The 13,596-nt window shown below is 37.6% G+C and overlaps 1 protein-coding gene across 1 annotated transcript; it reads right to left on the bottom strand.

Moving 5' to 3' along the window:
• Positions 1-702: 702 nt before the first annotated feature.
• Positions 703-11,891, bottom strand: LOC145782165 (ras-related protein Rab-27B-like). The gene is made up of 6 exons (XM_082593929.1): positions 11,790-11,891; positions 10,593-10,756; positions 8,476-8,558; positions 7,770-7,873; positions 3,738-3,858; positions 703-3,048 (listed from the first exon to the last, which is right to left on the bottom strand). The coding sequence occupies exons 1-6, from the start codon at positions 11,818-11,820 to the stop codon at positions 2,829-2,831; spliced, it is 723 nt and encodes a 240-aa protein (XP_082450055.1). The 5' UTR covers positions 11,821-11,891; the 3' UTR covers positions 703-2,828.
• Between the last annotated feature and the right edge of the window lie 1,705 nt (positions 11,892-13,596).

Below are 13,596 nucleotides of genomic sequence, written 5' to 3' on the forward strand. Positions count from 1 at the left end.
AGGCTCTTCTTTTTTCCTCATTCTATCCAATATAAATCTTAAAAGTTTAGTCTGCTATAGGTTAATTGCAAAACAGATGTGAAAACAATTTCCATGTTGCATGAAATACGTTCTATGAGTTACTTCCTAGTACGGTAGTGACATGGTTGCAAAAAAAAAGCAAACAAAGTTGCCTTATCAGTTAAGGTGACTGATCTTTTCAAAGGTTAAACTTTCCCATCAAAACAATCAGCAAACATCCGTTTTAGCTAAAGCAACAAAGCTACTATAAAAAAGACTGAAGTTCTGTCTTGTTTAATGCTCAGAACAAAATGTAACCTGTTTGTTTTGGAATTGAAATTTGAAACTTTCTTAATACTCAGTCAATTGTGGATGGAGATCTTTACAGTATTTCGGTCGGCGAGAGTATGTTTCGTAGAACTGGCTTTGAACTTGAACCTGGCTTTGAACTAATTAACCGGGACGAGGTATAGAGTTGACCATAGGCTACGAAGTTTCCGCATGTTCTTTGAAATCTTGCTGCGTATAAACTATATCTAACTAAATAGGTGGCTCTGAATGGAAAACTTGAATTGCGTTCATCTTATTCGCACTCCGAAAAACAAGCCACTATTGCTTGACATTGCTGTTTTCATAGGTTTGCAAATCAAAAGTTGCGGGGGTTGACAGCTCCTAAACCAGCTCAAGAACTTGTAGTCCACGCACCAAGCAAATCAAAGTTTATTTTTGATGCTATGTAGCAAACTGACATTATAATTTTGATATGTAATAGACACCAATAAATATAATAGAAGTCACGTGTTAACATTTAGTATGAAGATAAAACCACTGAGGACCAACTCACCCAGTCAGCGCAGTCACTTTAAAATTTCACATTCATTATTAAAACAAAATAAATGCTATTGTTGTGTATTTGATTTGTAATTTCAATGAAAAGTTTGTAAATGCATTAAAAACGTGTGTCTGTGGTTGCAATAAAAGGTTCAACATCACAAAACATTGGAAATTTTTTCTGGTATCATTCAACACGATCAAAGCAAATTAAAACAAAACAAACAAAATTATGACTTTCATATTACATTTATGCACTTTTGCACATTATCATGGCCACAGAATTAAAAATATTTCTCTTTAGACAAATAAATACAAGATTTCATTGATTTGAGAACACAGAAGCAGTGACAGACACTTAGTAGCAGACACACACAGACTTAGCAGTAACACATTTATTTTAAAAATAACGTTTCAGTAGCCTACTTTATGGCTACACTAAAAGCAACCAAAGAAAAGAAAATCCAAAACGTGACTTTTGCTGTAAAATTATAGATTATTTTATACCTGAAAGGTAGGTAGCACAAACAAACGTATACTACATACATACAAGCGGTATCTTTGCTAGAACTCAAGACTGTAATGTAATCACACTGTGACACTTCGTCAAAGGCCAGATCACTGGTCATTGGTCAGACATGGCACTATGTTACTATTAAGCAACTTCTCAAATAATGTCACTTTATTTGCCTGTTTTGGCAAGAAGAATATGTTTACAGTGTTGTGTTACGGTACATTTCTTTTTCGATAATAAACTTTGCAGGTAAAATCTGTTTATCAATTTCCAGCTTACAAACTTAACACACGGCAGCCTAGGCTATATCGCGTTACCAGCATTGCAGGTGACGGCAAAGCAGTCAATACTTAAATATGCAGCAAGTAGCAAAGCGATAACATTTATTAACCTCAAATTCCGTGAGATCAACACAATCTCCTGATGATGTTTAAATACATGTAAGATGCATCAACTAGGGTGTTGTTTACAGATCACAGACCTATAAGCCGAGGCGTGACTTAAAACTTATGGCAGGAAACAAACAAAGCTGAAATAGGCTACTGCCTGCTACCTTCATAAAAACGATATATTTTAAAAGAAAACTGTTAAAGATGCCAGTGATTACCCTATGTTTAGCTTGTCAAGGCGCAGGTTAGCTCCTGGCCCACGATGTGAGACCTTTGTCTATGGACAAGAGCTGATAGGCTACAAAGCAAAAATGTGCGTCAAAAGAAGACCACGTAAAAGCATCTGCAAAAACCAAACAAGCCATGTAGGGTGCGTAAATAAAGCATATATGTCAACCCTTGACACAAGTTCACTCGCGCTATTCTACTTGTTCCACAGAGCTAGAAGCTGTTGCAAAAACCAAGCTGGCAATTGTCCAATATCCGAAACAAATCTAGCTATTCCACAAAACAATTTTTCATCCGTTTTAGTAGCAACTAGAACGTTAAGCAAGTGAGCAGACATAACTAAGCAACAGCACTATAGCCTACACTTATTATAAAAACAAAAACAATAAGCGAACGTTTTCGGCTAGTCATACAGCCCTTTTCAAGCATATAAAAGAAATATTTTAAAAGAAATACTAAATCATACAGTATCACAGCAAAAACACGGTCAAATCTAAACATTTGTGAAACTTGCTCACACAAAATGATAACTGAAATATTACGCAGCACAACAGCTCAAATGTTTGAAAAAAAACTGGCTAAATTGACTAGCCGAAAACGTTCGCCCATTGTGTTTTGTTTTTATAATGCTAAATGTAGTGTTGTTGCTTAGCTATGTCTGTTTATGATCTAAAAAAAGTAACCTCTCTACCCAAATTGTGTTAAAGCAGTCACAAAACAGTGGAGCAACTATAACTTACCCCCACGGTATATCAAATCAAAAGATTTTGCGTTATTGCAGCATCGTCAACTTGTGCTTGTATTCATAATGTATTGCACTAGTTTAATCAATTGAAAAAAAAAATATATTGAAAAGCTATTTATTTTCAGCAAGCACATGAAGAGGTTTCTTCGCCATCCGATGGCCTTCCTTCGGGTAATTGAGTGGAGGACTTTCCTTGTTTTATAGGCGCAGGTGTGGTTGGCGTGTCGTCGTCCAAGCTGGACACGTATTCTTGCATTCTCTTAACAACAAGATCCAGCAGCAAGTTGACAGCCTTGTCAACGTTTTCCCCCGTCGCGGCACTTGTTTCTATGTATGGGATACTGCAATAGAAGATGGGTTGAACAATCTACACAAAAATCGGAATAATAACAGAGTTTGATCATGACGATTTTAGTGAACGTGAAAGAGAACCATCTGTTTTTCATAATCTTTAAGTCTTGGCCGGAGTAGAACACGTACCTTACATTTTCAATCAGTTACAGTAGTTGGCATCGGCAGCAATATGGCGTATGTTCACACAACCATCTTAGAAACGCAATCAAGGAACTCACACATATGGATTTTATCCATTACAAAGTGGTAGATTAATTTACTGACATCTGTAGCGTCTTATAAAACATGCTTATAAGTTATAAAGCAATGAAATATTGGTTGAATATCAAGCAATGCAACAAACACTAGGTGTCAAAGCAAAAAATGACTCTAGAAAAGGTTGATTAAAATTTAACGAAAGGATCAGAAAAGATTTTATCTATTGATGTGTTTAGGCTTGTACCTGGTGAATGAATATTAGAAGTGAAAAATCAAGAATGCCAAACTTCTTGCCCACTTTCAAGCATGTAATTTACTTTCATGCCAAGGCACCGCTGAGTAGGATACCTACTGCTCTCAATTTCGAACCGACACATTTTTCAAGAGTAGGTCAGACCTATCCCTGGGTCAGACCTTCATCATTTTGCCACGCAGCAAGCAAGGTTTTTGTGATGCGTTTTGTGCAACGAGGACTTACTGTTCGCTATCAGCAAGTCTCTTTGCTTGTTCTGTGGTCACTTCCCACGAGCCTAAATCAGTCTTGTTACCGATTAAGATGATGTCTGGATTTTCACAGTAAGCTTGTTCTTTTATTTCACCTAAATCAAAAATAAAACGCTTTAAAAAGAGTCTTGAACTCACCTGTCGGTAAGAGCAGACCTAAGCCACAATTAAAACTAGAGCATTTTTATCTTTATACGTATACAAGTCTTGATACAAGCGCAATGCAAAACAGTTCAGCTTTTGCACCAAGGCCGCGAGAAAGGAACTGATAAACACCCTTGTACGAGTAATCTATAATGAGTTTTCTTTTTCCTCAAAACTCAGTAACTGATTTACAGGGCCTTCACTTAACCTTTGTCACCTACCGCTGGAGTAGGTTAATTTAATGTAGTTAATTTAGCAATGTTTAACTTCGGAATTGACTCACTGCATTTTTTAAGTGTTTGTGGTGGGCACATAAACGGAATTCCTGCCCTTTAAATCGTAATTAATTTAAAGCAAGGGTTCCACTTGCTCTATGCTACCGGTGATGTGCAATGCACCTAAGTGAGGAAATTTTGCAAAAATCCAAGAAAATTGAATGTCTTCTCAGTGCTTGAAAAGCACGTACCAATTGCCCCTCCCTGGATCCGCTACTGAAGACAATCTGCGATTGATTCCATGAAGATAGTGATTTGAGATGGTTTTAAATTGCGTGTAGGCCTGCAGCCTACTCTAAAACATGCTTCATTCAATGTGATAAAGCTGTAGGGCAGGGATGGCGAACCTTTTTTAGTGCATGGGTCACAAAAGAGAACTTAATCCTTGAAAAAGCAAAAGTGGGTCATACATTTAATTACATGTTAATGCGAAACTTGCTGCTGCATCTTCTCTGCAAGTCTCATTCTCCTTGGTTGGTAATCCGTAGTTTTTAGCTTCACACATGCAACACTCATATCTGAGCTGAGACGATTCCGTGTGCTTGATTATATAAACTTCATGTGCGAAAATAAAGATTTGCACGAATATGAAGAACCAAACAACGTTAACAGAGCTACTGCAAATCTTTTCATAGTTTCAAACGAATTTGGCAGGGAGTTCCACTCTGTAAGAATTATATTTTCAGCAACAGCAGGAAAGTCACAACCATCCATATCCGTTTTCATTTCAATTTTTTTGTAGGAGATGATTTAAGTCTACAAATTTTGTTTTCCAAACTGCACTTTCTTGAAAGTCTATCATTTCCATTTCCAAGTTGTAAAGACGAAGCCATTCGAAGTTTGATAATTCAAGATTTTCAAATTGAATTGCATGCGGGAAAAGAATGAACTGCAATGTAGTATCTAGCTTTCGGAACTGGGTAAACCTTTCTGACATTACATTTTTGGCCTCTTTCGTCAGTAAAACATACTTGTTGAGTGCAGTTTGCTTTTTTTCATAAGTTAACTTGGTGCTGGTAAAGTGCTTCAACAACTGAGGAAAATATTTCAGCTGACCTTGTTCAAGGTCTACAGAAAAAATAGCGAGTTTCTTCTCAAATGCTTTAATGTGCCCAAACATGGATAATACAATATTTCCACAGCCTTGCAATTTAGTATTTAACTTATTGTAAAGCGTTGTGAAATCAGCGAAAAAATGTAAATCATTCAACCACGTACTTTCGCTTAACTTTGGATATTTTTGATTTTTTTCAGCTAAAAAAAGTTGTACTTTGTCCAACAATTCAACAAATCGCTGTAAAACATTACCACAACTTAACCACCTTACACTGTTGTAGAGTAAGCCATTAAATTTACTGTCACACGCGTTCAATAAATTTGCCAACTGGCATTTATTAAGAGCATGAGATGCAATATAGTTGACTATTTTTGTTACCACACTTACAACTTTTTGAAGAGATTTGATTGATTTGGCGCAAAGGGCTTCCTGCTGATGTATTGTGCAGTGAAATTCAACAAAGCTAGATTAAAATAGGGTGGGGCCTTATTACAAATATTTAGTGAAACATTTATTCTTTGCTGAAATATTTGTTTAAATTTCATTATTTTAAAAAAGACAAGTGGGTCACTGAAAATCTGTGATGGGTCACTTCGTGACCCGCGGGTCAGTGGTTCGCCATCCCTGCTGTAGGGAGACTGACATCTCAAGTTACGGCAACTGATGGAACACTTTTCAGGACATTATAAAACTCTAAATTATTTTGCTCAGGTAATCTTTCACTTTAAATGCTTTATTTTATGTGAGCCTAAATTCAATGTACATTGTGTAGGTAATAAATTGCCATTCGTCATCGTCATTAGTAAATCGTCACTCGTCATTCCAGATAACTGGGGAACTGAGTTCCAAAAGCTGGTGACAAACTGCTACTACCACAGTAAACTCACAGAATCAGGCTAAAACAGGTCGATTTTAGTTACACTTGTAAAATAGCCTCATGTAGGTAATGAAAATTACCTAACTATTTTTGAAGTCCCCGGCAGTTAGGAACAAAAATGATCGTGAGTGGGAGCACTGATCGACTACGGTACTCAGTTTGTTGAGCACGATACGGCCTGTGATGACTCAGCAAGATTGTGTGATGACTCAGCAGGATTGTGTGTTAAGTCTCAATCGACACGCTTGGTCGTTGTACGTATTGTCATCGCAAACCTCAAAGGTTCCACATTCTTAGCCTTTCCTGACTTTACTTATGAAAAAACCAACTGAACATGAAAGCATCAGATAAACTGCACATGTGGTTTAGCTGATGTGAGACTATCACGGTGTGATGGATCATAAAAACTAGCGCCATTGGAACTTCCGGGAGGTTGGTCGTAGGCGTGCCTTACTCGTATTTTAGTTTTTAGTAACCCCAGTCCAGTAGCCAACAGGAGATAAAGTGAAAAAATGTTCAAACTCAAGAGTCAACATGTTTTGAGACCATTCATATCTTGAGTTGTAGTTATTTTTAAAGATGTAAGCTTCGTTGACCTTTAACGTAAACGAAGTAGGCTACTGCTTGTCAAGCCAAAATAGGAATAAAAAGGTAAAGGTGGTCCCACACTTGATTCAAGTGTCAGGTATAAGAAGATAAGGTTCTCATTGTATTAGGGCCTTCGGCACTGAGAGTAGGGTGGCCAGTTCCTTTCTCTCGGCCGCCTTTCTTGCAGCAATTATGCCCACCCAATTTATTGCACCCTAGGTAGAGGTGAGCGGTGTTTTCAACAACCAGCTGAAGCCGGGAGTCGAACCAGGTTTGCATAATTGGAAAGCCAACGCCTTATCGGTTGCGCCATCCCAACACATCTCAAAATTGAGATGCAGCTCCCAAAAATTTAACGTCTTGCAGATTTGGGTCATTTGTCAAGTTTTGAGTATTACAGTCTATGTTTTTATACCAGAAAACATTTTTCACTGCGTATGGTTATACTGCACTGTATGAGAAAAAGATGAATTGACAAGTTCAGGTCGTTTGGAATGCTTCAGTTTTTCAACTCAAAAGCTTTAGTAAATCAACTTACGTATTTTAATATTAATTTAGAATCAACAAATCTATGTCAGCAAGAAATTAATCTGAAATATACAGTAGGCCTATATTAAATATATTGTAAGTTAAATCCGATTAAATTGCCGCAAAAAACAAAAGCACTATCTAGAGTGCAGATTAGTCTAATATTGCGAATTTTTGCACCCCAAAAAGGCACATTCAGTGACTTGAGATAATAAAACGAATACAAGTTTCTTTTAGAAAAATTAAAAGCAACAATGTTTGATCACACGAGTACGCTTCAGTGCGTTTTTTTTTAAACACCGCAGTCGTATGAATACGCCATTTACAAGTAAGCAGCATGTCAAAATCGAAAACTAGAAAAAAAATAGAAAGTAAAACTCATTGATTTAGACTAAGTTAGACCGTGTGTAATCTGCATCGTTTGCTATTTTTTTTCTATTTTCATAAACCATTAGACATGTTCATCCATTTTGGTTGGCTGATAGCCCACTGTGACAAAAAATTAGCTGTCCAAGTTTACTACCAAAGCAAACTTACTAAGCCAGCCTCTTACTGACTGGAAGCTTTTCTCGCAAGATAAATCAAAAAGAAGCAAGAAGCCCATGCCATCACGGAAGAAGGCTTTAGTTAAACTTCGATACCTGAAACAACACCCCTTCTCAGTTTAGTTGTTTCAATTACAATCAACCAATGAACAAACTTAACATTAGACACATTTCTCCATGAAAGAAAAGTTGAAGCTTGTAGCATATTAAATATGGATTATTTTCATTCGTATGCTCAACTGAAAATGACCAACGCTAAGTATATTATAAAACTGTTTTCTTGGCTTATATTATTATAAAGTAAATGTCTAGCATATTGTTTTTAACAGCGTCTCCATCTTTATGCTAAGCTCTAACCAGCAGAAAACCTACAAGCCATTGCTGAAAGCCTATAATAACCCTTTGCTTGAAGAGCGTGTCTTTCCTGTAATCATAGAGTATTTCGTCGTTGAGTTTGTAGATGAATTTCTACTTTTTATGCCGAAAGACAGGACCTAATTCGAGAGAACACTGTACTTAAATATAATCTCAAATATAATCTTAAATAAAATCTCAAATATAATAATTACCCTTGGTGTCATCAATAATCCCATGAAGGATACGTAAAAAAAAGTATGGCGATACACAAAAAGGAATTCTTCCAGGACCATGACATAGATTTTAAACATAGCCTTGTGTGAAATTTTTATCGGCTTTACCTTTCTTGCCCGGCGGTATCCCATAATTGTAAATGAATCTTTTTCTTCCTGTCTTCTTCATCTTCGTTTGGAAACTCGTAAACCTGAAGAAAATGTTATTTAGAACTTGGTAGAAGTACAGCAACCATAACTTAACCGGCATCACACGAGATAACCTGATAGTTTCTTGAACTGTTCAGTCATTGACGACGCTTCTGCATATCAAGGTGAAAGACGGAGTTAAAATTTTAACTGAGTTTCCGCATCATTTTGTTTTTACAACCGTAAAACGATGATCTTTTTTCGTTCAGAATTAATTTCTTGGCAGGAAATTTTGTTTTGCATGGCCAAATAAAATTTGTTTTAAACTTCCTAAGTCTAAGGTAAAGGTAAAGGTGGTTCCATTTTCAAGTGTTAGGTATGAGAAGATAAGGTTCTCATCGTCCTAAGCCTTCGGCACTAAGGAGAGTAGAGTGGCCAGTTCCTTTCTCTGGGCCGCCTTTCCATCAGCAATTGTGCCCACCCAATTTAGCTAGAGGTAAGCGGTGTTTTCAACAACCAACTTAAGCCGGGAGTCGAACCAGGTTGCATAATTGGAAAGCCAACGCCTTATCCGTTACGCCATCCCACAGTCTTGGTAGCGCCCAGCAAAAGCCAAATCAGTCATTGTCACATTGATTCAACATCTGCAGACGTTGAGTCAATGCAAAAAGCGGCTGATTAGTTGACCGGGTGGCGATTGTGCTTTTTCTTGCACACACAGCTGAAGCTACCCTTCATTATTTCATATTTGTCATTTTTTTATCAATTTTTTACCACCTCTTTATTTGATTGTGTAAATAAATTGCTCTTCAAATCTTTAATCATTAAAATGGTGGTGCTATAAAGTTATTTCCAAGTGCTGTACGCAGTGCCGGTCTTAGGGTATTTCGGGCCCTGTGCGGAATATGCTTTGCGGGCCCCAATGACAATGATCCAATTCAGTAGCGTAGCTAGGTATTTTGAAAGGGGAGGGGGTGGTTTGACGGTCGGCGGAGGGTCTGGGGGGGGGGGGGGCCCAGAAAAATTTGAAAAATTACTTTGAATTTGGGGCATTCTGAGAGCATGTTCAACAAAAATTTGGGTATGAATATTACTGTAAAATGGTGCTGTCCGGTGGAATAGCAAAAGGGTTGAAAGATCATGCTTTCTTCAGCATTTTTCAGAAATAAAGCTATGTCTCTATGTTGAGTCTGGATGCAACCTATTTCGTCCCCTGAAAAATTCGTACCTCGATTTCGTACCCTGAAATCGGAGTAACAAAATCAAACTTCGACCTATTTCGTCCCCTGAAAAGATCGAGAGAAATTTGAAATGTTTGCAGAAATTCCGATCAGCGACTTCGGCTCTGTTGTTTTTTTTTCGATCTTTTCAGGGTACGAAATGTTCAGGGGACAAAATAGGTTGCACCCGTTGAGTCTTTATGTTTTCTTGTTGCTAATTCCTTTGTTGAATTTTTCCATTGGAAATGACAAAATTACTGCATTTTCTGAGGAAATTTTGGGCCCCCTAATTTGCGGGCCCTGTGCGATCGCACGGTTTGCACACCTCAAAGAGCGGCACTGCTGTACGCTTTCATTTAGAGTTTTTGTCCATTGTAAACAAATTAGGTTGTGTTCCTCACTCGGACAATCTACGTTCTCGATAGTGTACCACGGTGGAAAGAAATCACATTAGTAACTGCATAATTATGTAGGCCTATGTACTTTTTAAAAGCATAATCATGAAAATGTAAATTTTAGCATTTTGTGTTGGCCTCATGCGTGCCTTAACGCCCATGTTTGGTCATGTCGACCCTTTCCTGAACCTCTCCTATGTCATGGCATGTATTGTTGTTGCTATGATGAAATCACTTTTAACTCTGATTAGGGGATCCATGAAAACTGATTTACTTCATTTGTTTCTTTATGCTAATTAAAACTCTGAAGTCCGTGCTGGCATTTCTTATTCTGATATATTTGTGGCACAACTTGCTTGCTTTATCGTTGTTGTACAGTATGTTTAAGAGTACAATATGTAGCCTACAGTACATGGTTCTTCATAAGCCTTGTGATTAAAATAGGCTACAAAGTAGCAATACAGTATAATGGTATCGTTACCAATTTTTTTAACTGAAAATCGACTCCTACAGTTGCAATGAATTTCGGTCTGAACTCTCCAGCTGTATATCTGTGTAAAAAGCAGGTCTTGCCGACCCCTGAATCACCAAGAAGAAGAAACTTGATCAAGAAATCGTATTTTGCATCGAGATCTTCAGCATCATCTGCAAAATATTTGACTTACATTTTGAATTTCTGAACTTGTCAAAAAACGTTACAATGCCATATTTGCCTTTACTCAGCCAGAAAAAAAAAACAGTTTTTTTCGCATTGATTCAAGTTCTGCAGATGTTAAATCAATGCAAACATAGACTGACAGGTCAGCTGATACTAGTGCATTGATGGTTGGCACTTTATAAAGCAAAAGATAAGCCATGAGTTTAGTTTTTAAACCTATTTGCTTTATTCGTTAAATGACGAAAAGTGTCATTCAGTAAGTGACATGCAATCAGGTTAAGAAAAACATAATTTCGCTATAAAACAAAAGTTGCAAAAATGCAGGTGCATATTGTATGTTTGTAAAACCGTTATAAATCAAGTGCATTCTCGAGTAGTCAGAAAGCAAAGGGTTGAAATCGTAAATTATTCATATAGCGCATACCATTGCGCCTACGACCATCACCGCCTTTGTTGATATATTCTTGTATAAACTGTAATTTGAAAGGTCTTTCAGTTGTAAGTAGGCTATAGTGCAATTGCTTTAATAAGCAGGACAACTCCACATTATACGCTCGTACTGAGATAATATTTATGCTTTTGGTGAATTTTAGCTTATTGGTTCTGCATAGAATTTGATTGCAACAAAGCTTTGTGTTTTGACATAGGAAAACACAGCTGATTCTGTTGGAAAAAACGCGTCATTGCAAACACTACGCCGAACAGAAAAACATCCTACAGCTTTTCATTGGCCACAGAATTAGTTTCAATTAGTGATTATATCATATGCTATAGAAACTTTTGTAATTTGATCCAAAACCAACCCTGAGCTAACCTGTCAGGAAAACAGCGTCATCCCAACTCAAGTTAACTTAAGTTACCGTATACACGGAAGAGAAGTTACCTAGCCTACGTCTTTCTTTCACCCAGTCTTTATCGCCCACAGCGGATTTATTATTTTGCCAACCAACCTATGACAAAAATAAAACAAAAGCAGGCCTAAAGTTATGACAGTCGTACAGCAAGGTACGGGTAACTTACCGTCTACACAGCGTTGATCATCGTTTGACATGCTGCTTGCTGCTTAGATTTTACATGTGATGCTAAACAGCTTGTGCTAGAATTAACATAAGTCACACTTCTGTCATACAAAAAGAAATAATAGACAAGGGTGCGACTAAATTGATCTTTCGGTTCAGTTCAGTTTATTTCTTTTCTCGCCATCACAGCGAAAACATCTTTGTTAATAAACAGCAATATTCCTAACGTTAAAGCTTTGTACTGAAATAGTTTCATAAACTCATTGTAGGCTATTATGATCTTTTAATCTCACTCTCTCATATCTCTAGTTCACCAATGCTAAGACCAGTTTTGTTCATAAACCCATGGCAACATACAAGTTCTTTATTTTCAATGTATTAAAAGGACCTTGCTACAGCATTGAGTGCCTGCCTTAGCGAAATACACAAACAAACACACCCGGCTATGCTTCTACAAATTTTGAAAACATAACAGAAAAGCGCATCGGCAATATAATAGACGACACTACGCAAACTCAAGCTACCAACTCACAATATATCACCAATACGCTGCATAAAGTGCACGAACGGAAACGCGACATTAATTCTAGCAGCACCATCGCTTTTCCTTGTTTTGACAGGCTTGCTAGCGCCGGCTCTTGCCTACACTTTGGCTTGCTTTGCCGATTTGAAAACAGTAGCTTATAGATATTACAGGCTGCGTCAATGTTGATTTTTTGTAACAGTTCACTAAAGCAATTATCTAAAGCTTTTGAAGGCCTGCTTTGGGAGCTTACTAAAAAAATTCAAATTTGCTACATCAGTAGCCTATACAATCATACACTAGGGCCCTGCGATTTTCAACATTTTTTGGCAACGAAATGGCTTCTTCTTTTTAAAATCGTGTGGAACACCTAACGAAACTCAGAAAAAATTAAACTGTGCAACTGGAAAATACTAAATTCATAGATGGGCAAAGTTACTTTCAAAAGTAACTGAGTTACAGTTACAGTTACTTGGCCAAAATAGTAACTGAGTTACCGTTACAGTTATCGATTTTGAAAAGTAACTAGTTACCGTTACTAGTTACAGTTACTAGTTACTTTCAGTTACTCACAAATCTGAACATAAAATTCTGCACCTGGCCAGCTCTGCATGCAAGCCCAGTTTAACCGCAATGTTTGATATATAGTGTTAGAGCCATCCATGCTAACATAACAGCACAAGTACAAAACCAACAAGGTTTTATTTAAAAAAATACTCAGTGGCTTATATGTTTATTTCCTTTGAGAAATACGAGCATTTCAAAGTGCTCGTCACTCAGGCCTGCCCTTTTGGGCTTTAAAATGTCCTTCCTTGCCCAATCGTCGTCGTCGTGTGAGCCTCTGGGGCCGAAAGTCTATCCTTTTACCGCCCCAGATTCACCATGTTTCCGGACTACACTGGAAGGCTACTAGAGAGCAGCCAGTGTTTGGTTTCATCATTCATGACACGCAGACCTTCCACTCCGTTAGGTGGCTTGAAGATGTTACAGTCATTGATGATGTCCGCCCCGATAGTTCAATTCGTTAGCGCGTCACTTCTGGAACGAAGAAGCTTCAAGATCAAGCGGCACTGGTTCGACTCTCAGGGCATGCGCTTGAGCAACGCACGTTAAGGACTGTTTTCTATTTAGCGGCATCTAATAGATGGAATAATTTCCCGGCAACAAGACTTCAACAATCGGAAACTTCACTCTGTCAATCTCGGTGACCGGGCCTGCGTCAGTAATTTAAAGCCTTTAGTCTACAAGTATGCGAAACTGCCAGGATTAAGTTCTGCAAGAAGCT

This window comes from Aplidium turbinatum, chromosome 13 (genome assembly GCF_918807975.1).
Source record: "Aplidium turbinatum chromosome 13, kaAplTurb1.1, whole genome shotgun sequence".
Classification (NCBI taxonomy): Eukaryota; Metazoa; Chordata; class Ascidiacea; order Aplousobranchia; family Polyclinidae; genus Aplidium; species Aplidium turbinatum.

Bases quoted from the DNA above. Each gene is read 5' to 3' on its own strand.
- LOC145782165 (XM_082593929.1), bottom strand. From the start codon at position 11,820: ATGTCAAACGATGATCAACGCTGTGTAGACG. The intron at 8,559-10,592 runs GTAACGATACCA...CATTTTCTTCAG, and splicing joins ATTTTCAGTTAAAAAAATTG to GTTTACGAGTTTCCAAACGA. The intron at 7,874-8,475 runs GTAAAGCCGATA...GTGTTGTTTCAG, and splicing joins GATACCGCCGGGCAAGAAAG to GTATCGAAGTTTAACTAAAG.